The sequence below is a fragment of the Argentina silus genome, assembly GCF_951799395.1.
Source record: "Argentina silus genome assembly, chromosome: 2".
NCBI lineage: Eukaryota > Metazoa > Chordata > Actinopteri > Argentiniformes > Argentinidae > Argentina > Argentina silus.
In genome coordinates, this window is record NC_139656.1 from 27,974,913 (window position 1) to 28,001,459 (window position 26,547).

The following is a 26,547-nucleotide window of genomic DNA, read 5'->3' on the forward strand; positions in this document are numbered from 1 at the left end:
TACCAAAATTACACATCTTCCTTACTGAGGACACAATTGTTTGCTTCAATCTTTACAGATGAACTGAGCCAACACAAGTCTGATCATACACAGATTTTAATTAAGAGTTATAATCTTAAAACATGAATCATACAAAAGTAATTTGGTTAAAAAAATAAAAATTGCAGTTGTGACTTTTCAAACAGCCAAGCTTCAAACAAAGTAACTGCCAATTCAACTTTATTACACACTGCATAGGAGCCTTAAGACTTTCAGAATTTGCTGAACCCATAATCAAAACTTTTATCAACAATTGTCTTTTTATCAAGTAATCGGGTCAAACAAAACCATTTTTTATACTCAAGCATGTCTCAAAAGACTACCATGCTGTGGTTAATGTTTTCAAACGGTTTAAACACAAAATGAAATAGATCACAATAAAAGAAATATGGCAAACACTTAAAATAACGAATGGCACACAAGATATGCTGAATAAAAAAAATAATAAAAAAAGGTTCCATGCATGATAAAGAAAATACTGATTATAGAATGATAAATCATTAATCACACCCAAACAAAATACCTTTGGTCCTTTTTTTTTTGGTCCTTTTGTTTGGTCCTTTTTTTTCTTCTTTTTTTTTTAAACATGCAAGAGCTTTAAGAAGGCTTTAATGTTGTATTGAAAGTGATCCAATATTATAGGGTCCAGGGCTGAGAGACCAAGCGGTAGGGGTACTTAGGAGAAGGCTGCGGGTGTGTGGCCCCTGCGCACTCTGCCGGGCAGCATGGGGAAGTCCTCAGGCAGGAGAGCGTGCTCTCTGCAGGTGGGACAGGTGCTCTGCTCCCTCAGCCATGACTTAATACACTAGAGAGAGAGAAGAGGACAGGCCATCAGACCAACAAGAAGTGAAAAGAGCAGGCATTCCAATGTGTTCTACCAGCCCTGTATAACAGATGGGTTATTGTTTTAGTTTCAAGACAATTTCATTTTAATTAGAATGGAAGTTAAAGAATGAACATTTGGTACCAACATGAAGGATAGTCTGGCAGACTTTGAATATGACAGGTTGTGATGCCTTACCTCCCTGTGGAAGCTGTGTCTGCACTCCAGAACACACACATCCTCCTTACACATGTCTTCATGGCAGATAATACAGGGATCTTCCATGTTCAGCTGTACAGGACACACACAGTCAATAAACACACTATAATCATCCCTGACCATCCCTGACCATTGAAATTGAGTCTTGCTGTGCTTATTTGGGATGAGTGCGTGTGAGGCGGCTCCACTCACCGCCTTGGACGGTAAGCGGCCATGGGCGCCCACACTCTTCCAGTGAGAGAGGGGAGGGGTTTCCGTGGAGTGTATTGACCCAGGGGAGTCAGAGCACGGGGGGGATCCACACAGCGGGGGTTGCCCTCCATAGACCCCAGGGTCAATTCTACCAGCATAGTTCATCTGCTCCTAGACAGAGACAGCACAGCGCAGCGCAGGAATTAGCAACACAGCGGATGTTGAGGGGACAATGGTGGCTATTTGATTGCATCTGTAAGAATGACATACTAGTGTTCCCATTACAGGTAGATGACACTGATCCATAATCTAAAAAGCACATCAAACCCAAGTTTCCTTCAAGGACAAGCTTCCTTTGAAATGTTCATTTTAACCCCATTGTGCCTGGGGTCTCCTATAAATATTTCTCTGGGTCATGAGTCAGTCCTCAAATGGCCTCCAAAACATGGTCTTGTTTTGTCTAAACATACACCTACCCCGTGGTAAATTCATTGCCTATCACCCAAAACAACAGATGGTCTGCACCAAAGACAAAGACGATAAAACCGTGTGCTTTCCGGTTGCGTCCGAGAACAGTATGACTCCGGAATCGATACCATTATATAAAAACCTCAATATCTGACTGCCCAAAACTCTTGAACGTCTCTTCTCCTTTTTCTGGACACCAACAAAAAGATGGGGGTGGGGGGGCTCACCCTGGTGCTGTCCTGATGGTCCAGGATGAGCTGGGCCACTCTGTTGATGACTTCCTGGTAGGACAGGGAGTTCAGGGCCCCTCCATTGGCCGAGCGAATGTCCTGGATGAATTTACTCAGGATTGGCCTGGAACACATTGACAAACAGTTATACAAGCCTAGCCTGGCAAGTCGCAATTACAGTGTGATGGACCCTTGGTTTTGACCCATATTTGACCCACAAATGATAAAAGAACAACCATGATAAATGTACATTTGAGTATTAGTTCTAAACAATCAAATCTACAACTCTTGCACACCTATTATGCTGCATTAGCCCACTGTGTGTGTGTGTGTGTGTGTTACCTGCTGTAATGAGGGAACATGCTGCTGAGGCGGTCCAAAATCTTCTCAAACACACTGTTGTACTGCAGGGCCTGGGCCTGGACTTGGGCCTCAACCTGGACAGGCATATTGGCTGGGCCACTCTGAACATTGGCGTAAGCATTAGTGCTGGATGACACTCCAGCCAGGCCAGGGGGCGGTCCAACATGGCCAGGATGTTCACTCTGAGCAGAGGCTGGTGCAGGAGGGGCTCTGGGCGCCCCTGGGTGGCCATACATGGGGGCTCGGACCTGCATGTAGGGGTGGTGAGTCACTGGGTGGCGAGGGAGCTGCGGGAGAGGCGGGGTTGGATACAATATCTGGAAAGCCCCAAGGAGACAGAAAAACACGGTTATAGAGGAAACATGAACAACTTCCAACCTTATTAGAACGAGACTTCAATCCACTTGAACATTGACTAACCGACGCTGAGCAGATTTATTGCATCGAACAGTCTTACTCCATTGTTTGTCAACAATTTAATTGTAAACAAACACTAACTTCAGAGGGGCATCACACACAGGGCTCAATCTAAAACAGCTTCTATGTACAGGTTTACAGTTGAGGGTCAATGTAGCTCTTGTAAAACTCCAACTCGTCAAACCCTACAACACATCTGTGCTACAGAATAACACAGCATGATGTTTGAATGAGGGTTTAAAATGACACTCATGTAAATGAGACCTAGTGATCAAAGGAGGGGACACACTAGGACACTAGTATACAGATTTAGTGGACCCAGTCATGTGGTGTGGCTTACCGGCACCGGTGGAGGCTGGGGGGCACTGGGGACAGTCACAAGAGGCAGGGTGCACAACCTGGTCCCCTTCTTCACCTGCTCCATCTGCTCCTGGTACTGCGCCTATGTTGTGAGAACCAAAAACACTCAGCACAAATAAATCCTCAACCCTTGACCCACTTCACACTGAACGTGGGGGAGCCCTGAAAATGCTAAGCTGGTATGCCTTGCGTTGAGTGCACAATACTCTCTGTCTGTGTCCTCATTCAGGGTCAAACACACAGCTGTGCTCCTAGTTGTGGAGTCTACGGCCACTGCCGAGTGTTGAAATTAAACGTCAAGCACACCGTTCGGTTTGTGTCTAGTTCCAAGATTGCCTGGCGAGACGTCCTTGAAACGTTCCACCCACAATCGCTTTAGCCGCAATCGACATCCTTTCAGAAACATTAACCCACGCGTGGATTGGTGGCTTCGGATTACATCAAAGGCTTTGATGCGCCCCTCAAGTGTGATGTAGTCACAATCGACCTCCAAGATGGCACATATATATAGATATAGATATAGATATATATGTGTGTGTGTATATATATATATATATATATGTGTGTGTGTATATATATAGATATATATATGTGTGTATATATATATATATATATATATATATATATATATATGTGTGTGTATATATATATATATATATATGTGTGTGTGTGTATATATATATATATATATATATATATATATATATATATATATATATATATATGTGTGTATAGATATAGATATATATATATATGTGTGTGTATATATATATAGATATATATATGCCGTCAACTACACATTTCTGGATGGGTAGCGAGGTAAGTTCTAAGACATTGTGGCTCTGTGAATTATCCATGATTCGGCCCATTTGGCTCTGATTGTGGCGTGTGTGTGTGTGTGTGTGTGTGTGTGTGTGTGTGTGTTTTCCATCCAACCCACCTCAGTTGTGGTGATCTTCTCCTCAGCCTCTTTTACACACACTCTCCAGGAGTCTATGCCCGACTGGAGCATTTGGGGTGGATACCTGTGGAGGACGAGATGGAAGCCATGGTGAAACAGAACAACAAGTGTTTTATTTATTTTACAGTAGTTAACGCAATGCTAAGGAATCGCTAAACAGTTTTTTTGACAGCCCACACATACGTGATGCAACAGTACCCTGTGGTTGACCTACTGCTGCCTACCTTGGTGCCAGTTCCTTGAGTTTGGCCAGGATGGCCCTGGCGTCAGACTGAGACCTGTAGAGGCAGCGCAGGCCTCGTCCTCGCCGGTTCTCCAGAATGGACAGCTAGGGTGGGAACAGGGATAGTCAGTGTGTGGCTGATGACTGAACGATCATACTGTCTATTGGTTAGTATATACTGTATACTAACCATACTACATACTATTTAAGGCCATACTGCCAAAGAATGCATAAAAAGCGACCTTTTCAACATACTGCATCTCATTCATACGGAGAAATCATCATCTGTAACTCAACCATGTTTTCAAGGTAACTGGTTCAATTTCACTACATCCCATTCCCCTTTACCTGCTCAATTGAATTGGGGTACTAAAATCCAAATTTACTACCTGAATACTCATAATACATGGAAAGGCAAATCTGATGACATCCTGGCACTGTAAGTATACAACATTTTCGTAAATGTTGCATACTGGAAAATGTTCTGAACATACTGAAAATGGCTACGAAATAGGTCATAGTATATATCGTTCGGTCACAACCTGTGTATGTGTGCAAGAAGTGGGAAACAATGTCATAGTTTCAACAGAATGAGGAAGTCAGTGTGCTCTCATTCACACAATACATCACACACACACACACACACACACACACACACACACACACATTTTGTGCCTGTCTGTGTCTCTTTCACTTTCCTTCTCTCTTGCATACAGGTAACACTTTGGGGAACATTTTTGGGTAGCAATTACGGTCTAGGATCATAACCGTCAGTTACAGTTACATAACAGTCCGTCCAGCCCCACGCCCACACACCTCTGCTGCCTGAGACCTCCTGATTGACTTGTCACATAGGTCCCTGCATCTCTTGATCTCATCCTCCAAGCTCATCTTCTCCGCAGCTGACTGGTTACTGTGGAAATCAGTTCAGGTTTAGCATTCCAGTATATCATATCAGGGCTTATTGAACTTCTCAGTTAAACGTGAGTGCCATTCATTCCTACATGCCCAAAGACGCATAAACACTCCATGACACTGCACATGCTTCAGTGATGTTGTCACGCATGACATGCAAAATAGGTTATAGGACTTGCCTTAACTCCAAGAAAGTATTCAAGTGTGTCTCATACTCCTTATTGTTCTCTCTGATGCTCTTGGAGGAGCTGTTGAAGGTGAAGACAACCTTTTAGAAACATAGCTCCACCTGCACATTAATCTGAACATAGTCGGAATCTACCAAGGGTGTCAATGTTGACCGTGTAATCACAAGTCCTTTTGACATTCATTAAAGATGCTTCTTTAAACGCACAAGGCAGAGAGAGAGAGAGGGACTTGGACTTCACCTCTCCTGATATTCAGCCAGCTCCTTGATCTCATTCTTTAAAGCCTTAAGAGTCTCCTGGTTGTCTTTCTTCTCCTGTTGATCCTTTTTCACCTCCTCCTCCAGCTTCTGCTGGAATAGGCCCAGCTCTTTATTGGTGATCTGGACACACACAAAAAAAAAAAACCCACACCATCTGTTAATCTCAGTTGCCGGGCAGAACACACAGTTGAGTTCATCCGCCCACACGCTCGACAAACAGCACTGCGTTCTATCCCTTCTCTTTATGACAGCAATTCTAGAGAAATCTATTCTCCCTACCTGTATTTTATGATGGACTTCCTCTAGCTCGACTTCAAGGGCAGAGATGTCCTCTCTCCGTTTCTGCTTCACGGCATCATAATCGTTCTCCATTTGCCGGATTTGCTCCTCGAATTCTAGGTTACCCTTCTGTTTCTTGGTCAGGTCTCCCTGCACAAAGAGTAGCGGAAAGTCACATGTAAGAAAGGTCACACTTCTGCAGCATCTGCACAGTTACCAGACTCGAAAAAAAGGTTTTCAAAACTCACATTATTTCTCTCAAAAGGCTCATAAGGCTCTGTATTGACAGCCACATGACCCGTTGAATGGAAAGACACCTACAGGAAAAACAATACAATTAACATTTGATTTTATGACGATCTTCGAAACGTAGAAGTGAGTAGCGAGGGGCAATTCCCCACCTGAACGGCCGCAGTCTCTTTAGATCTCTTCTGAGGCACAATAACAGGCTCCCAGCCGCCCTGTTCATCTGCGTCATTGTAAAGATAAATATCACCAAGTTTTTCAGGGCAATGGGGTTGATTTGCTGATGCTGCACATGCAGTCCCATCATACAGCATGCCATCCTCTCTTTGAATCCCAGAGGCACCTGCTACTCCGCTTGCGGACAAAGCAGACTGAGATGCATGAGAGTCAAACGTATAAGGATTTGGGAGACCGGGGCAGACTACAGACTGTTTGTGAGAATATCCTTTATGGTGGCTTGTAAGCATTACTGGGTCACGCCGCAGTTCAAACGGCTCATTATAGTAACCAACCTCGCTGTTGATATCCCCAAGTCCCGCGTTTTGAGAGTAAGAAAGGAACTCAATAGCTGAAGGCTTCAGGTCGGATCCATAGGGATCATCCCCTATGAAATCCAGATCGTCAAGTCTGTGCGGATTTTCTACAGTCACTTCCTGAAGCGACACTGCGTGTTTCATGAGTCCGATGAGGTTGTCAGACATAACAACGAAGCGGAGCGACTCGAGCAGGAAGTGCTTGAGGCCGCCAGCCGCCTGGATTTTCTCCTGGGCATCAGGGGGGAAGTTGTCGATCTCTCCCACCAGCAGAGGGTCCTGAGGCTCTAAGGGACCATGCTCCTCCAGGATCTGGGCAAAGTAGCTGGGGTAGCAGAGAGAGAAAGGGAGGGTTAGGATGAAGGAGAAGAGCCAGGGAAAAGAGAGGACCCCCCCCTCAACCAGATCTCATGGTGGGACAATTTATATAAAAAAATTAAAAACTACAAGGCCATGTTGATACCCATAGGAAAGTAACTACTGGACTTACTCATACAAACTCTCCTTAGCTGGGTCAAGGTTGTTGTCCAATATTCTCTTGAAATGGCTGATGTGATTGGTGGTGTTGTACCGGCCCTCAAATTCGGCCACTTGATCTCTGAGATGATTAGGAACACTGAATGAGTCACTGGGGTTAAGGAACATTCTGTTGAGAGAAATGCAGAAGTGAGGACCACACACAGCTTGAAAACATACAATCTGCAATACGTACAGCTTAATCAATGGTCATTTCAAAATAATGACAAACTGTAATTGAAACCCATTGATCCGTGAAAATGTAGAACAGAACTTAATGCCTCATTAACAACTTCCTTATCTTATCATAACCCAAAATAAATGTTTAATACCACTGCATGTAAACAAAGTATGTCTTTGTAAACAATATATAGCTTCAAGACATAGGTTTAAGTATCAATTTGATTAATTGGACTGTCATTGCGAGCATCCACAGCACCATCTATACATTTGAGAGATGTTACATTTCTCCAACCCCATTCATCGGCTTTATAGCAAACCAACTGCCGGGTCTGCCGGTTTAACTATACTAATGATGTTGTACTGATTAGTCAACTTACAAAGAGTCATCAAAATAATCCTCCTCTTCCTCATCTCTTGGTGTTCCACCTCTCATTCCCGACATAAGAATAACAGACTGAAAATAACAAGGGGATAAAACAAGACCATTTGAGTGACGTTTAGCAACTGCAAGCTCGCAAACGGGTAGTATCCATAGTAAAGATTTGTACCAAGAGGCCATCATGCTCACCTTTGGGTCTTTCTGTTTCTTTTTGCGATTTCTGTTCCTAGTCTTAATAGGAGATTTCTGAAATGAGATTAATGTGAAGATTGCTAAAAGGTTCATTCTTTATTGGGCCGGGGCTGGATTGTTATCTTCAAAACAATTACGTGTTTTATCGACACTTTGTCTTTACTTACATTTCGATTTTCTGTCTCTTTCTCAGTCTTTTTAATGACTAAACAAAGCCCGTCTGAAAGAGGTGGAGAACAGGGAAGTTACTTACAGGAAGCAGAAACCATTCCATATTTCAGCCTTGGCTCAACCATTCCCCTTGTAAAAAAAAAGAAAAAGAAAAAAAGAAAAAGCGGTGTACTCCAATCTGAACGCTTACCCATCATTTCAAAATACTCATCCAGCACAGCGTGGCAGGTGGCATACTGCTCTTTATGCTCCTCCAGAGTCCAGATAAACAGCCTCATCTCCTGAGGTGGCGCCTGTTTTAGGTATTCTGTTACAGTCAAGCCCACACGGCTGAAAAACTTAGGCATGGTCCCAAACTTCTCTATAAGCATGTCTTGTAGTGGGGGGAACATGAGTAAGGGGCCGAGGTCCAGCTCCTCCAGGTGCTCGGCGTAGCGGTTGATGAACTGTCCCGCTGCATTCAGCCCTGTGGAAAACAGCAGGAGGGAGTGGAGAAAGAGGGGAGGTGGGGGGAAATGATGAGCCAAGACGGTAGCTTGAGTTGTCAGTAGAAACCCATTTAAGTAAATTATAATCAACTCACGCATACGTTCATCACATCATGGGAAAAGACTACCACTCTATTTCAACCAGTTGTAGGTTTTCTGAGATAAAACAATGACAATCCTGGTTATTGGGAGAGATTCCCTGTAAGTGCTGACCTGCATTGTCCAGTTGGTGGGCCCAGTCGTGGAGCCTGGGGTTGGTGTCCAGGCAGCCGCTGAGGGAATGGATGAAGACGCGCGCCCACACCCGGTTCTTCCTCTCCAGCAGCAGCTCCACCACCTCCCACAGCGTCCCCGGCTGCCTCTCCTCATACACGAGCATGGCCAGCTCGTTCCCCTTGAGCCGATCCAGGTCGATCCAGGGCTTCAGGACCTTCATCAGGGCGGAGATGTTGTGGCTCTCGTCTCTGAAGAGCTCCTTGTTCTCGCTGATCTGGAGCAGGACGCGGTCCCCATAAATCAGCCACGTTGGTGATGATGCTGGAAAAGAGAGTAACTGTTAAAAGGAGAATGTTTGCACAGTATATAAGGGGGTGTTGGGTGTCGAATTTGGAATGCAACAGAGACAAGAGTGCATGATCAAGTATCCACGCCTTCACAGCACATCTGTCTCGCGGACGGTCATTCCTCGCGTTCACAGCCCCGTCTATGAATTTGAGTGATTACATTTCTCTAGCCTAACAAAGCCGCACCCATCAGCTGTTCACCAAAGAATTTGGCAGGGTGACCGCTTTGTTGTTTGATTTCTGAGATGAGGCCCCTTCTAGGGTGAATTCCTTTGGAGGAAGAACTGTCGGAAAATAATAAATGCAAGATGTGTGTACCTGCAGACTCCACCGCATCGTTCTTGTCCTTCGCCAAAGAGGTCAGATCTTTCTCGTCTTGCTTCTCCAGAGATGCGGCTTGCTGATGTTGCTTCCGCCTAAGCTTCCGATCCTCTTTGGAGTTCAACTTCTTGAGACTAGGGGGGCAACGAGAAAAACAGTCACAGATAAAGAACAGAAAAAATACAGAAACAACAGAACAATCAATGCAGAACCGTTCAATTCAAGTGATTAGCACTTCAGTAAAGTGTGCTTGACACATACAGTAGGTGTTTTTAATAATATGTTTAATTGTAACAAAATGTGTGTGCAATAATTCAACTGTTATGGACAAGAGAAAAGTGACATTGGGTAACAAGCAAGAGCAAAAACAGTGATTCAACTCACCTTGTACATTCCTGATTTACTCTCAATTTCACAGTACCCATGGGTTTTATGACAGGTGATTCAAACTGAGAGGAGAGGGAGTAAGACATCATTATTTATAATTATTATTATTATAATTATAGTGTGTTCCAAATCAGCAATGACCTTCAATATCATGTCAACTACAGAGAAACAATAAGGAAAAAATGGGCTCAACTCTCAAAACATGTTATAATAATAATAATAATAATAATAGCCCACAACCTAAACATTGTTAGCTCCATGCTCTACCAACTGAGCCACAGAGGACCACGTTGTTATAGCGATAGTTCTGATAAATGTGTCTTTGGGTGCTGTAGCCCAGGGTTGATCCAATAATTAAATAATACAGAAAAATTAATTATAATTTAATACATATCAGCAGTTACTGTGGACGTGTTTCGGCGTCAAGCCTTCATTAGCACAGAGGACGCATCATTTACTCATTGGAACTACAGAGAAATACCTTACCTTACATTTGATAAGCCCTGTCGAACCATAGATTTTAATACTACAGATTCTACCCCCACAGTCTGGAGTAAAGCACATTTCCTGCAGGAACTCCTGTGGGTAAAAGGATGACATGAGGATATTAGCAGGTGAGATGCAAATAACATAAATAAAAAATCCTTCCTTCTTCTAGCATTGTGACTGATAATGGCCCCTGGTCCTAGCATAGATTCTTTTTCTCATGATGACTGATGTATAGATGATTCACTTACTCTAGACAAATGTACTTGTTGTAAGTCGCTTTGGATAAAAGCGTCTGCTAAATGTCAAAAATGTAAATGTCAAAAAAAATGTAAATGCATAACAGGTTAGCAATTTTACCTTCTCATTCTTATCAGAGAATGATGCAGCCTTCAACGTCTTCCAACAGCTGATATGGTATTCAACCGTGCAGCTTTGGCAGCAAATCATTCGAATGAAACCCTAGGAAGAGTAGTTTTGAGCACTGATGTACAGTAGGATAGTTGTTTATGCCTGTTATGTCCAGAGGAAACTTAAGTTAAAAACATTCACCATTTACCTTGAAATCCGGATCAGTGAAGTAGATTTCAATTTTTGAATGGCCAGGGCCATTCTGGTGGCGGCAAATGGCATCTGGTTTGGGCGGGAATTTGCACATCTCTATGAACTTCTCCAGAAGTCCCTGATGGAGTTTAGAAAACAACATGTCAAACAAGTGTAGGCAATGACAAATAATTTTTCGTCACAAAGAAAAACAGTCTGTAGATTGCATTCAGCTGTAAATAAATGTCCTCGAGTACAGTACAAGCAAGAAAAGAGTCAACCCAAAGCTTGTTAGAGTACAAATGATAAGGTGATACCTTGAAATAGTCTGGCTGAGTTTCTTTAACAATATCTTTTGTTGTGGGCCAGGTCAGTTTACCAGGTGTAATCTGTTTCCTAACCATCTGCAGAGAATCTGAAAACTGCTTCAGTGCAATTTGGAATCTACAAAGGAAACACAAAATAACCGTTGCATAAGAATACACAGTATATACACAGTATTTGCTGACGAGTGATTTCTGATCATTCTGGCACCCATATCTACCTGTTCTCTTTCAGATACACTTTCCCAATGCTGTAGTACACCAGACACTGAAACTTCCTCTGCTCGTAGGATTTGATCAATTCCAATTCCTTTCCGGCTTCAGCAAGTTCCTAAGTAGGGCAAAGTTATCCAAACACATGAGAATACAGGCAGAAAGATTGCACCTTTCCCGACAATACTATAAATATACTTAAAATGCACAGTAGCCTGCTAGCCACGTCAAAGAGAATCATTTAGACAGATTACCTCAGGTTGTCCAATTTCTATCAGGGCTGAGGCACGTCCATACATCAGCACAACTCGGTCGAGCATGGATATGCCGAGTTCCTAGGGGAGGAAGAAAAAAAAAAAAAAAACGAATGTATTCTTGCAGAAAGTGACAATGACATCTTGTTATGAACTGAGCTAGACAACACAATGCAACATTGCTCCCTTTGACATCAGCGTCACAAATAACAGCAACCAGGTCAGCAAGCTAAGTGGTTGCCTTCACTAACTCACCAACTTAGCCCTAAGTTGCTAGCAGGTTAGCTTGAGTTGCATGTAAAACAACTAGCTAGGGGGGGGGGGGGGGTGAGACGTGAACTACGAGTTGTTTAGTTTATGGTTACGCTAAGGGTTAAGGCGGTCAAGGCTAGCTAGGTTAGCTGAGGGAACAGAGACGTGATCCCCTGCTGTACTGTACCTTTGCTGTGTTTCCCTCCAGCATGCTGAGTGCCTGGGAGAAGGCATGCTCTGCATTGCGGCTGCGCTGGTCAGCGAGGGCCGTGTGGGCGTCCTTCACAACAGATTTCAACGCCTCATACACACTCTGTTTGTAGCTGCCAGACACCGTCTGAGAAGAAAAGATTGCAATTTTAAATTAAAAGGGCAAAGTTAATTCAATGGAACTCAAGTTTTATATTTCTATCTGGATTTTCTTGCATTGTCAGTGCATTAAAAATAACAACTTATATAGACTTGCATTAAAATCCCTTAGAGTTAGGAATAACCAGTGCAAGTGACAATAATCCTGCATTCCATGATCAATTATTTTCTCTACAAAAGCCTGTTCTGCTGGTGAAATGGAATTTGAGATCATGTCTGTACCTTTTTGTTGGACTGCTGGTTTCTGGTCTTCACCTTCTGTTTCTCTGAAACGCTGAGCTCAGGTTTGCTGGTCGTTTTGTAAGCCATCTCACTGAAAGGAAGAGATTTTAAGTCCAGTATTTTCATCCTTTCAACTTGAAGTAATCTGCTTTTAAAATGCCATGCCTGGCATCCTGTTATCTTGTAATCAATTGAATCAATTCAAAGTACAAAAACTGCAAAGTACAATTACTGCAAGGAGAAATCAAATAATCTCTGTTATGATGAATTTCAGATGGGGATGCAAATTACGTCAGACTTTGTTATGATAATATAGCCACGTCTGGAAACAGGATACCCTGGGCCTCTAGGAACCCAAGACTTGCTGGCACCAGACCATATGTGAAATGTTAGAGACTTCCTGAGAGTTGTTTGTCTCACTGTATAAATGTGATGGACACCGCAAGATAGGGGCTCTCTTGGAAATGTGCATTGACCATGTATCCTTCCTGTGAGCCCAGATCGATCTGAATTAAACTATCCTAATCCAACTTTCATTAGGCGTATCCATTTTATTTACATCATTGGTGACATCATTCTTCAACATCAGAAATCATCATTACACTCTCAGAAAAAAACCCAGTAAGCTCCCCACCTAGGAAATGGTTCACTCAGAGCTGCAGGCAGATGTTCAGCAATAAGACTCAACTAGAACTGTAAGCAAAAGTGCTCTCCACCATGAAAATATTTCCAATCGAACTTACATGTTTGACCTATTCTAATATACAAGAGCAAGACTCAGATTCTTAGTAGGGTTTGGCAAGGCAGTTAAACAAATCACCACATTGTTCTGGCACCAAAACATTGCATGTTCTTGCATGACTTCAAGTTATCAACATTTACACTAGTTGAATAGTATTGCTTCACACAAAAGGTTACCACTACTTCCGTTCCGTATAAATCGGGTTAGGGTTAAACGACTACCTGAACCCAATTCAAAGCATCACAATCACCTTTTCATCTCTTCAGGCCCCTTGGTATCATCCAGCAAAGGTGCTCCCTCTTCATTTTTCCCTGGGGAGAAAAGGGTTAGCTTCAGAAAAGTCAGTTGTTCAAAAAACATGATGCCGTCTGCTGTATGCACACCAGCACATCTAGGGAGTGTGGCATGTGTGCTCTCGCAGCAACACTGACATGACAGCGTGGTAATGGGGCACGAAGACAAAAGGGAGGGGAAAAGAGAGGGAGTGTTCAAGTCGGGTAGACTTCCCACCAAAAATCCACTACCCCTCTGTATAGTTCCTCTACTATTAATAATAATACAAAATAAAAATAAAAATCCTTCCTTCTTCTAGCATTGTGATTGCCAATGGTACCTGGTCCTAACATAGATTTTTTTATGATGACTGATGTATAGATGATTCACTTACTTTAGACAAATGTATTTGTTGTAAGTCGCTTTGGACAAAAGCGACTGCTAAATGTAAAATATGAACTTTTTTTTTTTTTTTTTTTTTTTTTTTTTTAAATCGTCCCCTCTACAGTAACCATGGTCAAGAAGAACCAGTTGTACTACATTGCCATCTTTAACCTGCACATTTGCAAGGCCATGCTGTATTTCCTGGTTTGTCTTGTTTTGGCTTGTGTGCCAAAGGAAAGTTACAGAACTGCCTTTCATTCCTCTCAAGGGGGAAATTCCTACAGCAATGGCATGCACAGTAAACCCAGCATTTAAAAGACATGAAAAGCAGTAGGATCGTCAGATAATCTCTACCGTTAGCATTTATTTCAAAAAGGTATTATCTGCATCATTTTTTCGCATGACACTAACCCTAACCAACAGTTAATGAGAAGAACTATGCCTGGTTCACCTTTAGTAGTGTTGACCTGTCTATCTTAATTCCTAAAAGAGAAGCAGATATAAAAGCAGCCCGAAACCTCTCACCTGGAGTTGCCTGACTGTCCATCTCAACCACTGAGCCCTGGGTCTGGTGACAAAGAAAAAAAAAAAGTGACATAAAAAAAATAGAAACATTACCTGAAACATTAACTGTATTTTATCAATTGGTGTAAGGAAAGTTTAAGGGGGGGGGGGGTTACCTTACTACTGGGTTTAACTGACTGTTGTCGCAACTCCCTAGTGTCTGTCCGGGTGGCACTTTCAGGTCTGAAAGATGACAGAAAAACACCATGTTGCAATGTCAGAGTGGTCCATTGATTCATCATCACCGCACCGGTATGTACACACTATTGCGCTATGTAGCCTACATACATAATACATACCTTTTACTTGAGACTTTCCTTGCTGTAGCTTTTTTCTGTCCCCCAACTAAAAATGAATAGACTATGAATTAATGAATAGTTTACATTCAAGACAAACATGACCATCATTACAGAAACATCATGAAACCATACAAAATGTTTTAATTCATTGGATTAATTCATTGGATTATCTAGCCAAATCATACTAAAATTGAGTGATCTCAATAAGACAATGTAAGTTATGTACCTAAATCAATACATACAAAGTTTACCCAAAATATCTGATTAATACTAGGTAGATAATGTAGCCTAAACAGTATCTAATGTCAGTGCCATGGTTATATGGTAAAGGCATGAGAGCATTTCTGATGAACATTATTTTATTCCCAAACAGACTCAAGGAATGTGGTGGGAAAACAGTGTCCTTGGAGACAAGTATAAAAACAATGAGAAAGAGGACACTCTGGGGGAGTGTCCAAACATGAGCCATCTCGGGAATGTGTGAGCATTTGCGACGACTCTTAATATGCAAAACCATTCATAAACATGTAGCCACACTTGTAAATCATACCCTTAAGTTCTAAAGCAGTTCCTTAACGCCACAACGGTTTTCCTTGAATCCATGTTAATAAAGTGTGTATCTCCATAGACGTCACAATTTAGGTACTAGAACTCTCCCTACATAATGGTTATGTCCACTGCCAGTCCATACACCCAACGTACCTCTGATACCATCCACTTCACTCAGTCTGATCTCCGCCATCTCGACAGTAAACTTGCCATACTGCTGATGTAGGTCCCTCATGCCTTCAGAGTCATCTTTACACACGCTCTGGGCCCACAAGTTTGACTCCAGGGCCCATTTGTGCTCTCCAATTAAGAAGAGAGCCTCACAGTACCGGTAGTGACCCTGCAGGGCACAGACCCCAGGGAAGAACAGATACAATCATTCATGGCCACACATGTAAACATCAGCATTGGACATTGACCCCATTAAATTATCTACCCAATACTGATGTGAAGTTTCTTTTCAGAGGGCAATTACCCTAAGGTATTCAGACATAACTGTGGAAGAAATGCTTACTTTTGCCCAAGTTGGGCTTATCAATACGGAACGCTTTCCATCACCAACCGCTTTTCTGCAGAAACAAAAGAAAGCCTTAATTGTTAAAAATAAATGTATATATTGGGTCTAAAGTCACTTGTTGCCTCTTATAAAAACAGACATGTTGATTATTGGTTTGGGACTTACAGATATTTTTCACAACGAATATAGCAAAGTGCTCTGTTCCCATAGATAATGTGGTTTTCAGGGCTGTAAAACAAGAGATAGAATCACTGAACAGCATTTCACAAATTGACAAATGAAATATGTATATTTATGAGAGGTAATGCACATCAAGATTAAACCTAATTAACAGAACACGAAGTTGAGGCCAGGGTTATCGTAGAATTTATGAACACCTAAGAGATTACACTATGATGCCATAAATTTACCATAAATATTCAACCCCCCCTCCCGTTTAAAATAAATAAATAAATAAATACAGAAACTGCCTGTCTTCCCTAAATCATACTGAGGGGAACCCACTTACTGATATTTGATGGCTTTTGAGTAATGCTTTATGGCAGCATCATATTTCTTCTTCTGAAACTGGTCATTTCCTTTACTCTTGAACTCTTGACTTTTCTGAAAACATCAGGAAATAATCATCAAAAGGCCTATACGTCTAATTTACAAACATCTTATATGTCCAAAGAGTAGCCATGGGGCTTTAAAGAGGCAATCTAGGATTCAACTGTTTTGGAGGGATATGGCTGGAGAAATACAACAAGGACAGACCATCTATGAGACCAAAACTATTGTCTGGAAGCTATACACTGTTAGTTTTCAATTACACTGTTTACAAGGAATGGAGTAAAACAAGCTTATATTTTTGGATTCTGATGGGGTAAGACAGTTGCTAAAAGTCACATTCTTCAAGAATCAATTATTTATCAATAACTTAAAAGTCTAACAATGGATGTACCAATCCCCTTTACACTATATAAATCTGAGTTCCTGGAACTCCAGATTACACTGTAGGCCTACATGCACTTTGAAAACAAGAGCTGATTTTTGGGTTACTGGGCTGCAGATGGATAACAATTAATAACTTGGACACAAACAGAAGCAAGGGCGATGACCTCTCACCTCGCTAGACCATGCCGACTGACCAGCCACCATCTCCTTCATCGTCCTTTTACTACAAACACCCATGGCCTGTGTATAGTGGGCATCTGATGAGGGAAGAGAGGAGAAAAGAGAGACATCTTTAATTTAAAGGTCCAGTATGTAGTTTTGCGTGTTCCTGACCCCGCTGGCCACACTGTGAAAACATGCATGCGCCACGTTGTGGCAAATATGTGCATATCCTTGTAAACAATCTAAACATGAAATAGGCACTTAAAGGCAGATACCAAATTTTAGAAAACATTCTGTTTTGACTCATACAGCACTGAACGTTCTTCATCATGTGATCTCATTCCTACAGACTGTAAGGCTACAGATTTATCATGGCCATTTAGCACTATTTTCAAGCTAAACTCCACATACTGGACCTTTAATCTGTATTCTAAAAGCATCCATGTATACACTGCTAAGTGCAGAGTGATTTGAAGTTACAAAATGACACATCACTTATAATAGTGGAAGATAAAGAAAGTAATAGTGGAAGATAAATAGAAAAAGAAAGTTTATTATTCACAAGAGTTGGGGATATCACAATTGATGAATGGGGGTGTTAAGAATTAATTTGAGCCCCTCTGATTATGCCTGGGTCTCCTATAAACATTTCTCTGTGTCATAAGTGAACATGGTCTTCAAATAGCCTCCAGACATGGTCTTGTTTTGTCTAAACATACACCTACCCTGTTGTAAATTCATTGCCTATTACCCAAAACAACAGATTGTTTGTACTAAGGACAAAGTCGATAAAGCTATGTCTTCTTCTCTGAAAAAGTTAGTTATGCCTTCCGGCTGCGTCCGAGAAAGGTTTGACTCCAGAATCGATTCTGTTTAATAAAAGCCTCAATATTTGACTGTCTCTTTTCCTTTTTCTGGACCCCAACAGGGGAGACAAAAAAAATACTATTTAAACTGAATATCGTATTGTCACCAAACGACAGACGTTTTATCAGTGGTTCATTCATGGTTCATTCATATAAATGGTGGTAATAGGTGCTGTACATGACTATACACCCTATGCTCTACTATTGTCACAGTTTTATTATTACTATATTATATTGTATTGTTGATGATAGAGGAGCAAGATCCCAAAGCATTTCACTATATCAATTACAGCGGTATGTGACGTACGTGTCAAATAAAAATTGATTTGACTGGACTGAGGGGGGTTCTGGCTACAGACCCATATATAGGATGCAATAGAGTGGAGCGTCATACTCCTGGCCAGACTCCTCTGTGATGGGATTAGTGTCCTCTGTGGCTCAGTGTGGTCCTCTGTGGCTCAGTTGGTAGAGCATGTCACTAACAATTAAGTTGGGGGTTCGATTCCCGCTGGGACCATATATACTGAAAAATGTATGCACTCACTGCAATGTAAGTCGCTTTGGACAAAAGCGTCAGCTAAATGGCATATATTACAGTGTCAAAGCTGCTCTTACACTCTGTGAAGACCACTTGCAGGGCGTTGTAGCAGATCCCTCTGTGGCCAAGCTCCTGGACCCTCTGCCGGATGCGAGGCTCTCCTGTGCGCTCCAGCCAGCACATGGCGTCATCAAGGACTTCGGCTGCATGCTAGTGTGGCCACAGTGAGTTGGCGGTCAGTAGATGATTAATGCTCACAGGTTAAAAGGACGCCTCATGTTGGTACATAGCGATCGAGTTGAGAATGACTCAAACACATGATGAGACATGGTAATATCACAACACCAAACAGGTAATATCACAACACCAAACAGGTAATATCACAACACCAAACAGGTAATATCACAACACCAAACAGGTAATATCACAACACCAAACAGGCCGCTCCGGTTTCCTTTGCTTGACCATGTACTGTGACATGCGTGAATGAGTTTCCTGAGGTTGCAGCGCACCCTTCAGACGTCCGAGCTAAAAATAAAGTCCTCCTCACTAAATCTATGACAAACAGGTTTGCTAAACAATGCACCACACCCTTCAAGAGCCAAACAAACATTGTTAAGGATATTTGTTCCGACTCCCCGCCTGGCATACATGACTGTTAAGAATTAATTATAACCCTTCTGATTGCGCCTTGGGTCTCCTATAAACCTTTCTCTGGGTCATGAGTCAGTCAAAGTTAGTTATGCCTTCCAGCTGTGTCCGAGAAAGGTTCGACTCCCCAAAACTCTTGAACGTCTCTTCTCCTTTTTCTGGACCCCAACATGATTGAAACAGATCTAAAATATAACATTTCTCTTGAGAATTACTGTACCAAGAGACTCGCTGGAGGCATGTTTTCCATAGTAGCAAATAGTGGGGCAAGTTATTCTAGTACATATGAGCAATTTTCAGACAAGTGGTGATACTCATCAGCACTTTATTAGGAACACTATACTAATACTGGGTAGGGCCTCCCTTTGCTCTCAAAACAGCGTCAATTGGCCATGATATTTGGCCATGAAGGGATGCACATGGTCAGCAACAATACTCAAATAGGCTGCGGCATTCAAGCGATGATTGATTGGTATTAACGGGCCCAAAGTGTGCCAAGAAAACATTCCCCACACCATTACACCACATCCACCATGAGAAGATGTACAGCACTTAATAAAGTGCTCGGTGAGTGTAAATGACAATGATTTAATGGCATTCATTCGACTTACCAAGTTGAACTTGTTGCTTATCCAGATCAAATGCCTCGTCTGGTCTTCTAACAACTAGAGCAGAAAACAAGTAACGACATGAGCGTCCTGAGACGCCTTCGCAGCTGTTCCTGTACCGTGCATTTTGAATTACAGGGATAGTTGGTCTACATCAAAAATGTACTTACGTTCATGGATCAACAGAAATCAGTTTGTATGTATCAACGATTTACTTAGCTACAGAATAAAATGTACATTATTGTGTGTGAAATTGGGAGTAGGACCCCTGTTAGGCAGGCAGATTTGAGCATGCTGAACCACATCTGAGTAAAGCATGCAGGTATCCATGAGGTAAACGACTGAACATTTAATCAAATGTAAATAGAATAACTCACAGTTCCTTTGGCCATTGCTCTGAGGGCGGCTTCCAATATCTCTATATTTCGCACTCTCTTCAGACTCAAGTCCCCGCTGATACTAGGAAAGGAGGAAATGGGAGAGCCAACTTGAGCTTCCTTAGCTATGTACCAAGGAAATGGAGAATGTGACAAAAATAGTTTGCACTTTTTTTTTCTTACTTTGAGTCTAGGAAGCCCACTTGCACGGCCCAGCGTGTGGTGTGATGACCCTCTTGGTGCAGGACAATGTGGTGCCAAAAGGCACACACATTCATCATTTCAGCCGCCTTCAGTTTCACATGGACAGGTATCTTCATCCATCGCTCATAAATAACCTCTGTGACAAAAACAGGCACAGAGTAAGAACACATTTCTCAATCATTTTAATAATTCACTTTGATGAGAAATATACATAAATACATAATAAAACAAAACACCTGGAGTTTTCACACCACAAAGTACTTACCTGGAGGTTGAAGGGCTATAAATGGATTGTTTTTCGCATAGATCTAGTGGGGAGAACTTGATTAGCTCGTTTATAAACACCTGACATACAGCCAACACAGCTGCATAATAGGTACACACGTATGTTACATTACTTAACTAAGTTCGTAAGGACACGTCAGAGCAACAGCCTGCTTTGTAGTACTTACAAGTTTCGCCCCGAGAGTGATGTCGTCGGTGTCCGCCAGCTCCGGACCAGAGTCAGAGTCAGACATTTTGGGGAAGTCTACAACATACGCAGAAAGACATTTAGCCAGCTATCTAACGTTAACTGTTACCAAGTACCTAACTAGCTAATAAGTAAGCTAGCTACCTGCATAGCTAACTTGAGTGCAGTTCTGAGGTAAGACAACTTACGTTCGCCAAGTTTAGACAGGAACTTCAGTTATGCAAATATAGGCTTCATGAACAAACTAATAAAGTTAGCTAGCGCTAGTTGGCGACTCGCATGTACATTGATAGCTAGCTAGCAAGCTAACTTATCTGATTTAGTTCCCACCCTGAGCAAATATGGCTCCTGTCGTTTTATATCGTAGTATGTCGCTGGGCATTGTGCGACTACAGCGGGGGCGAAAACCTTGAACTCTGCCTGGCTGGCACGCAGTCAGAGCCTCACCTACATGTTTGTTAAGCTAGTTTTAGTGTCAGATACCTATTTGTTTACATACGGCTGATAAATATACGCGTTTTGATTACGCAGAGAGCCTAACGTCAGTGGATGCTTGGAAAAACACTAACGTTAGTTTAAAAAAAAGAAAAGGCCAAATTCAAAGGAAATAGGGAACAATGCATTCACCCACCTACCTGCCTGCCTGTCGTGTTGACTTCGTCAGACTGAGAAATAGAGCACTCGCTTCCTTCAGCTAGCGAGTAGCAACATGTTCAGTTTACCACAGGGGGAAGCGCTTTCCTGTCCTGTAAGTCACATGATTTATAAACTACACACACAGGAATTCCCCTAACAAAGATGGGTGCTTGTGCTGCAGAGACCAGGGATGTGCGGAAGGAGGCTTGATAGATATTTCTGAGCCGTCCTGCCCGGGATCTCGAAAGCGTCCGCTTATCTTGGAACGAAGCATGCTGTCGTTGTGGTGAATATTAGTAATTGATTGGTAATTGATAACCCGGTATACACTGTACCACTAGTTATGATTCAGGGCAATGCACAATAACCGTACAATTCAGCTCGGTTGTTTGGTAACATCTTATTTGAATGGACGCTAACGTAAAGTATTTATAACACATTCATGAGCTAATCCTAATGTATTTCTAATCAATACACATATTTAGGAAATACTATAGCCTATGTAAACCAACGCAGGTTGACATAGCGTGCTGTCAAGTTAAAACACCCTGAACTTGCGGTTGTTACCATAGATTTTTACACTGACCAATCTCATTTGACTGCATATTCATTTTGTCATATATTTTTTCTGTGGATTCAGATCATGGTGGAAAATTCTCCCTCTCCCCTACCAGAGAGGGCCATCTATGGATTTGTTCTCTTCCTTGGTTCACAATTTGGCTTTTGTAAGTCTCAATAATGTGTCCATTACAAGCTTTGAATGTCAGAATTTTCTGTAAGTTTGTCTTAGTTCAAAGCTATGTCGTAACATTTTGACGATACTCTAATGTATGTGTGATGCTTTCATGTTATCTCCCCAGTTTTGTATTTGGTGTGGGCGTATATTCCAGAGGAATGGCTTCATTCAATCGGGCTAACTTACTGGCCTCAAAAGTAAGTGAAATGATCTAGAGTTTTGTATGATTCTTACACTGAATAGTTGTTGTTGTTGTAGAAAAACAATAAATCAGTGTATCACAGTTAAAGTGACATAGATTCCACTTGGATTATACAAAATAGAAAACAGGAGTATAGAAGAGAGGAGACTTTGTATTGTCAATGTTTAGCTAGATTATTACTCTTTGAAACCACACGTCTTCAACCACAATATGTCTCCTAAATACTCCCCTGTGTTTACCTTTCAATATTGTACTCTTTTGATCTGTCGTGTATCACCCATAATGTTCATGAGTTTTCAAGATTTTGTTATGTCCCTCTTCTCTAGATATTGGGCACTCGCTGTGCCAATCTATCTGCTGGCTGCATTGGCTATCTGTCTGGTGATGCTGTTTGGGGTGAACATGATGAACACAGCTCCACTTAGCTCAGTTGACAACATCACAGGTAGACTTCTGTCTGTCGCTCATGGGTAACATTGTACACAGTCGTGGCCTGGGGTGGTCCAGTGGTCTAGCACCACGGGTTCGAATCAGGCCCATGCCCTGCTGACATACCCTTTCCTGTCTTTCTTCACTATCTCTATCCAATCAAATGTAAACGGGGGACTGCCTCACTCAAAAACCTACTTAATAAAATAAAAACATTGTACACAGTTGACCTGAAACAAACAAAAATATCTGATATGACCAAAAACATGAGGAATACAGCAGCCGTAGGACAAACATGTTACTAACAAGGTTATTTACATTTATGACATTTAGCAGACGCCTTTATCCAAAGCGACTTACAACAAGTACATTTGTCTAAAGTAAGTGAATCATCTATACAGTGCCTTCAGAAAGTATTTAGACCCCTTCACTTTTTCCACATTTTGTTGTGTTATAGACTCAATTTAAAATGGATGAAATTAAAAGAATCCACACACAATACCCCAGAATGACAAAGCGAAAACAGGTTTTTAGAAATGTCAGTAAATTTATAAAAAATTGAAATACAGAAATACCTCATACCCAAGTATTCAGACCCTTTGTAAAATTAGCTAAAATGCAAAAATGCCATCAACAAATAAGTTGAATTGAGTCCATCTTAATGCAAGGATAATAGTTCATGTCATTTTGGAATTAATATCTTTGTTTTCATAGGGTCTATAATTTGCATAGGAGTCAATTACACACTATGTGGATCAGGTTGTCATTATAAACTGAGCAAATGGAGAGGAACAAAACTGCTCAGGAATGCGACCCTGAGGCCTGGGGAGACTTACAAAAATCTACAAAGTTGAATGGTGGAGAGGAAAATGCACGATGGGACAACATCATCTCAGTCACTCTACAAAATTGGTCTATAACCAAGTGGCCAAAAAGAATCCTTTAATGGAAAATAATCTATCTCATATCCATAATTGTGTTTGCAACAATCAATTCAAGTGATACAGCAAAGAAAGTGGCTGGAAATGTGTTTATTTGGTTTGACTACAAAGCATTAAGTTTGGTGCAAATCCAGCACATGCAATGCAGTTTCTGCACCATCTCTTGTGTGAAGAATAGTGGTAGCTGCATCAAGTTATGGGTATGTTTGTGACTGGCAGGAACTGGGGAGTGTCAGGATTAAGAGAAAATTATGAAATTTGCTGAGTTGGTAGTGACATCCTAATCTACACAGTGTGTAATTGATTCCTATGCAAATCAGAGACCTAAAAATAAAGATATTAATTCCAAAATTACATTAACTATTATCTTTGCATTAAGATGGACTCAATTTAACTTGTTGAGTGATTTGTTGATGACATTTTTGCATTTTAGCTAATTTTAAGAGTGTCATAGCAAAGGGTCTGAATACTTATGGACATGAGGTATTTCTGTATTTCAATGATTTTACATTTACAGAAATTTCTAAAAACCTGTTTTCGCTTTGTCATTCTGGGGTATTGTGTGTGGATTGATTGAGTCTATAACACAACAAAATGTGGAAAAAGTGAAAGGGTCTGAATACTTTGAAGGCACTGTACATCAGTCATCCTAAGCAAAGATCTATGCTAGGACCAGGGGCCATTGGCAGTCACAATGTTAGAAGCAGGAAGGATTACTTTTTTTATTTTTTTTATTATTATTAATATTTACAGTAGAGAAACCATACAGGGGGGTGAATAGGTTTTAGGAGGGACAGTCAAGATGTAGCCTGAAGAGATGGGTCTTCAGTCTACGGCGGAAGATTATTTCTGTGGTCCACTATTTCTGTGGTCCATAAGATATACACATGCAACAAGTTACAGTTTTGTGAAACGCATTGCAAATAGTAACTCATTTCTAAATGTAACTGTTAGTGTTATGTGATTATTGGTGTCTGTTCCATTATTATTGTTTTGAAAATGGAACTTTGTTGTTAACACCTGTACCCTATACTTCTCCTCTTTGTTTTTGTTTGTATTATCTGCTAATAATTGGACCACCTGTTTTTTCCTTCCACTTTCCTATCTCATATGAACCCATTATTCATAACCCTGTATCATCGGATTTCATCAAACCAGACCTTGCAAACAAAGCTGTAGATGTATTTCCTTACCTTATCATGTTCAGTTAATTCCACTGAAATGCAGTTAGTCAGGTTATTCAGGCTATTAAAAGATAGATTGCAATTTCTAGTAGGTTCAATTAATATCTGTCATTATTTGTCACCGTTCTTTACTGTAACTTTTGCATTTGTCTTTGTCAGATATTTATGCCAAGGGTCAACGGATGGATGACTGCCAGAAGGGGGCGATACCCAGATTAAAGGATGTCTCCATAAGTCAAGTGAACAGAATCTTCTATTTATCGCCTCAGTGATGATGAGCAAGAAAATGAACAAATTGCCAATTGATGTTTTATTTATTAAGCAATCACTGTGGGTTATACATTGTTTTTTCACTTCCAATATGTTTTGGGTTGTTTTTGTCATCCACCACCCCCTTACCACTGTATAAAACATAAATAAAAACAAAATCAAGTTCCCATAACGAAAGTACATCCTTGATGACGAATATGTCCTCTAAACAGCCTAGTGACAGTAGAATAACTGTCTGACCGTATAACAACAAGGACCAATTACTTTAAGGTTAGGGTTCCAGTTTGTTGTCATAGTACACTGTGAACATATGTTGTATTGTGTCAAATCATGTTTAAAAACAGGTAATGCAGTTCTAATGGAATGTCTTTCCTTCAGCACTGCAGATATGTCATGGAAATCAAGTGCTATATTTTCATGTGGAAACATGGTGTTACAAAGCAAACCGTGACAGAGAAATTGAATGATCTCTGTCTGACCTTTTGCAATTTAATCTTGTAATACTTACTTACACTATGCAAGTTTAATTGCAACTCTTTTTTCGTGTTGACTGTATAGTTATTATACTCTTATGATATAATATAAATACATTTCTTGCCACATTAAACCAGACAATCCTTAGCTTTAGGCTAACAAACTTTGGCAAAATCAGCTGATTCACCTGGGTATGGGAAGGTGTGCCCTTTTCTGTCCAATGGGGTAATTTCTGGATATTATTTTAGACTATTTAAGGGACCCCTCCAAAGTCCTCCATAACGTAAGTCAAATCAAGTCAAAGTTTGTCAAGTCAAAATTGGATTACTTTGTTGCGCAGCTCATCGCTGATTGGCCTATTAATTAAATGTTGTAGCAGTCTGCAACATGATTCATACAATGATTACATAACATCCACTTGATTGAGCCAGCAGTCTTATTTGAATGCTCAGGGCAATCCGGGGGCAGTTTTGTGGCCATAACTGACATCTTTCCTCACCATGGGAGTTTGCAGAGGTTTTAGATGCACCTTTTCCATCACCTCTGTGTGACAGGACAAAGATTTGACTTGCAGATGAACCCTGGACAGGTGACCACAGCAGTTCCCACATCATCTGCTCTTCAACCTCTCATGATGATCAGTCATGGCCGTTTACGGCTGACAGATGAAAATGCCTTTGGAAATTGCTTTGTAGAATAACAGGGTAACATTTGCACTGCAAAGATTGTGCGTGTGAAGATCACTGTTGAAAGCTAATCAATGAAGTATGTTTCTAAACAGTGATAAACCACCTGTGATAGGGCATTATATGTACTAATCCCATAACCCAGAATCTAATCTTGCAACTCGATTTGTCTTGGTGAAACTACATTCACCAATTTTGATAAAAAAAAAAAAAAGAAATCTTAATTTTAAACATCATATTGGAGCTCTAACTAAGAAACTCAAGTTCAT

At 41.2% G+C, this 26,547-nt stretch overlaps 2 protein-coding genes across 4 annotated transcripts; one reads left to right on the forward strand and one right to left on the reverse strand.

Moving 5' to 3' along the window:
* Nucleotides 1-80: 80 nt before the first annotated feature.
* ttc3 (tetratricopeptide repeat domain 3) lies at nucleotides 81-21,395 on the reverse strand. 2 transcript variants are annotated; one of them, XM_083697254.1, is made up of 46 exons: nucleotides 21,352-21,395; nucleotides 20,701-20,777; nucleotides 20,514-20,556; nucleotides 20,228-20,384; nucleotides 20,045-20,126; nucleotides 19,671-19,724; nucleotides 18,486-18,618; nucleotides 17,014-17,099; nucleotides 16,415-16,509; nucleotides 16,072-16,134; nucleotides 15,904-15,958; nucleotides 15,543-15,729; nucleotides 14,841-14,886; nucleotides 14,658-14,724; nucleotides 14,503-14,545; nucleotides 13,571-13,631; nucleotides 12,579-12,669; nucleotides 12,175-12,324; nucleotides 11,736-11,816; nucleotides 11,490-11,599; nucleotides 11,263-11,389; nucleotides 10,962-11,084; nucleotides 10,763-10,864; nucleotides 10,403-10,495; nucleotides 9,914-9,978; nucleotides 9,527-9,663; nucleotides 8,859-9,182; nucleotides 8,348-8,623; nucleotides 8,154-8,206; nucleotides 7,984-8,040; nucleotides 7,793-7,869; nucleotides 7,207-7,362; nucleotides 6,339-7,041; nucleotides 6,186-6,254; nucleotides 5,938-6,087; nucleotides 5,639-5,778; nucleotides 5,390-5,458; nucleotides 5,112-5,208; nucleotides 4,297-4,400; nucleotides 4,052-4,136; nucleotides 3,092-3,193; nucleotides 2,314-2,651; nucleotides 1,969-2,095; nucleotides 1,274-1,444; nucleotides 1,061-1,153; nucleotides 81-844 (listed from the first exon to the last, which is right to left on the reverse strand). In XM_083697254.1, exons 2-46 carry the CDS (start codon nucleotides 20,764-20,766, stop codon nucleotides 716-718), a joined length of 5,637 nt encoding a protein of 1,878 aa, XP_083553380.1. In that variant the 5' UTR covers nucleotides 20,767-20,777; nucleotides 21,352-21,395; the 3' UTR covers nucleotides 81-715. The 2 variants fall into 2 exon arrangements, with proteins under 2 accessions (XP_083553380.1, XP_083553381.1); XM_083697255.1 differs by having other exon boundaries at nucleotides 21,356-21,394.
* Nucleotides 20,797-25,295, forward strand: pigp (phosphatidylinositol glycan anchor biosynthesis, class P). Of its 2 annotated transcripts, none has more exons than XM_083697265.1 (6): nucleotides 20,797-20,894; nucleotides 21,502-21,663; nucleotides 21,997-22,081; nucleotides 22,217-22,289; nucleotides 22,621-22,739; nucleotides 25,008-25,295. In XM_083697265.1, the coding sequence occupies exons 3-6, from the start codon at nucleotides 22,000-22,002 to the stop codon at nucleotides 25,118-25,120; spliced, it is 387 nt and encodes a 128-aa protein (XP_083553391.1). In that variant the 5' UTR covers nucleotides 20,797-20,894; nucleotides 21,502-21,663; nucleotides 21,997-21,999; the 3' UTR covers nucleotides 25,121-25,295. The 2 variants fall into 2 exon arrangements, with proteins under 2 accessions (XP_083553391.1, XP_083553390.1); XM_083697264.1 differs by having other exon boundaries at nucleotides 20,800-20,894; nucleotides 21,502-21,642.
* The last annotated feature ends 1,252 nt before the right edge of the window (nucleotides 25,296-26,547 follow it).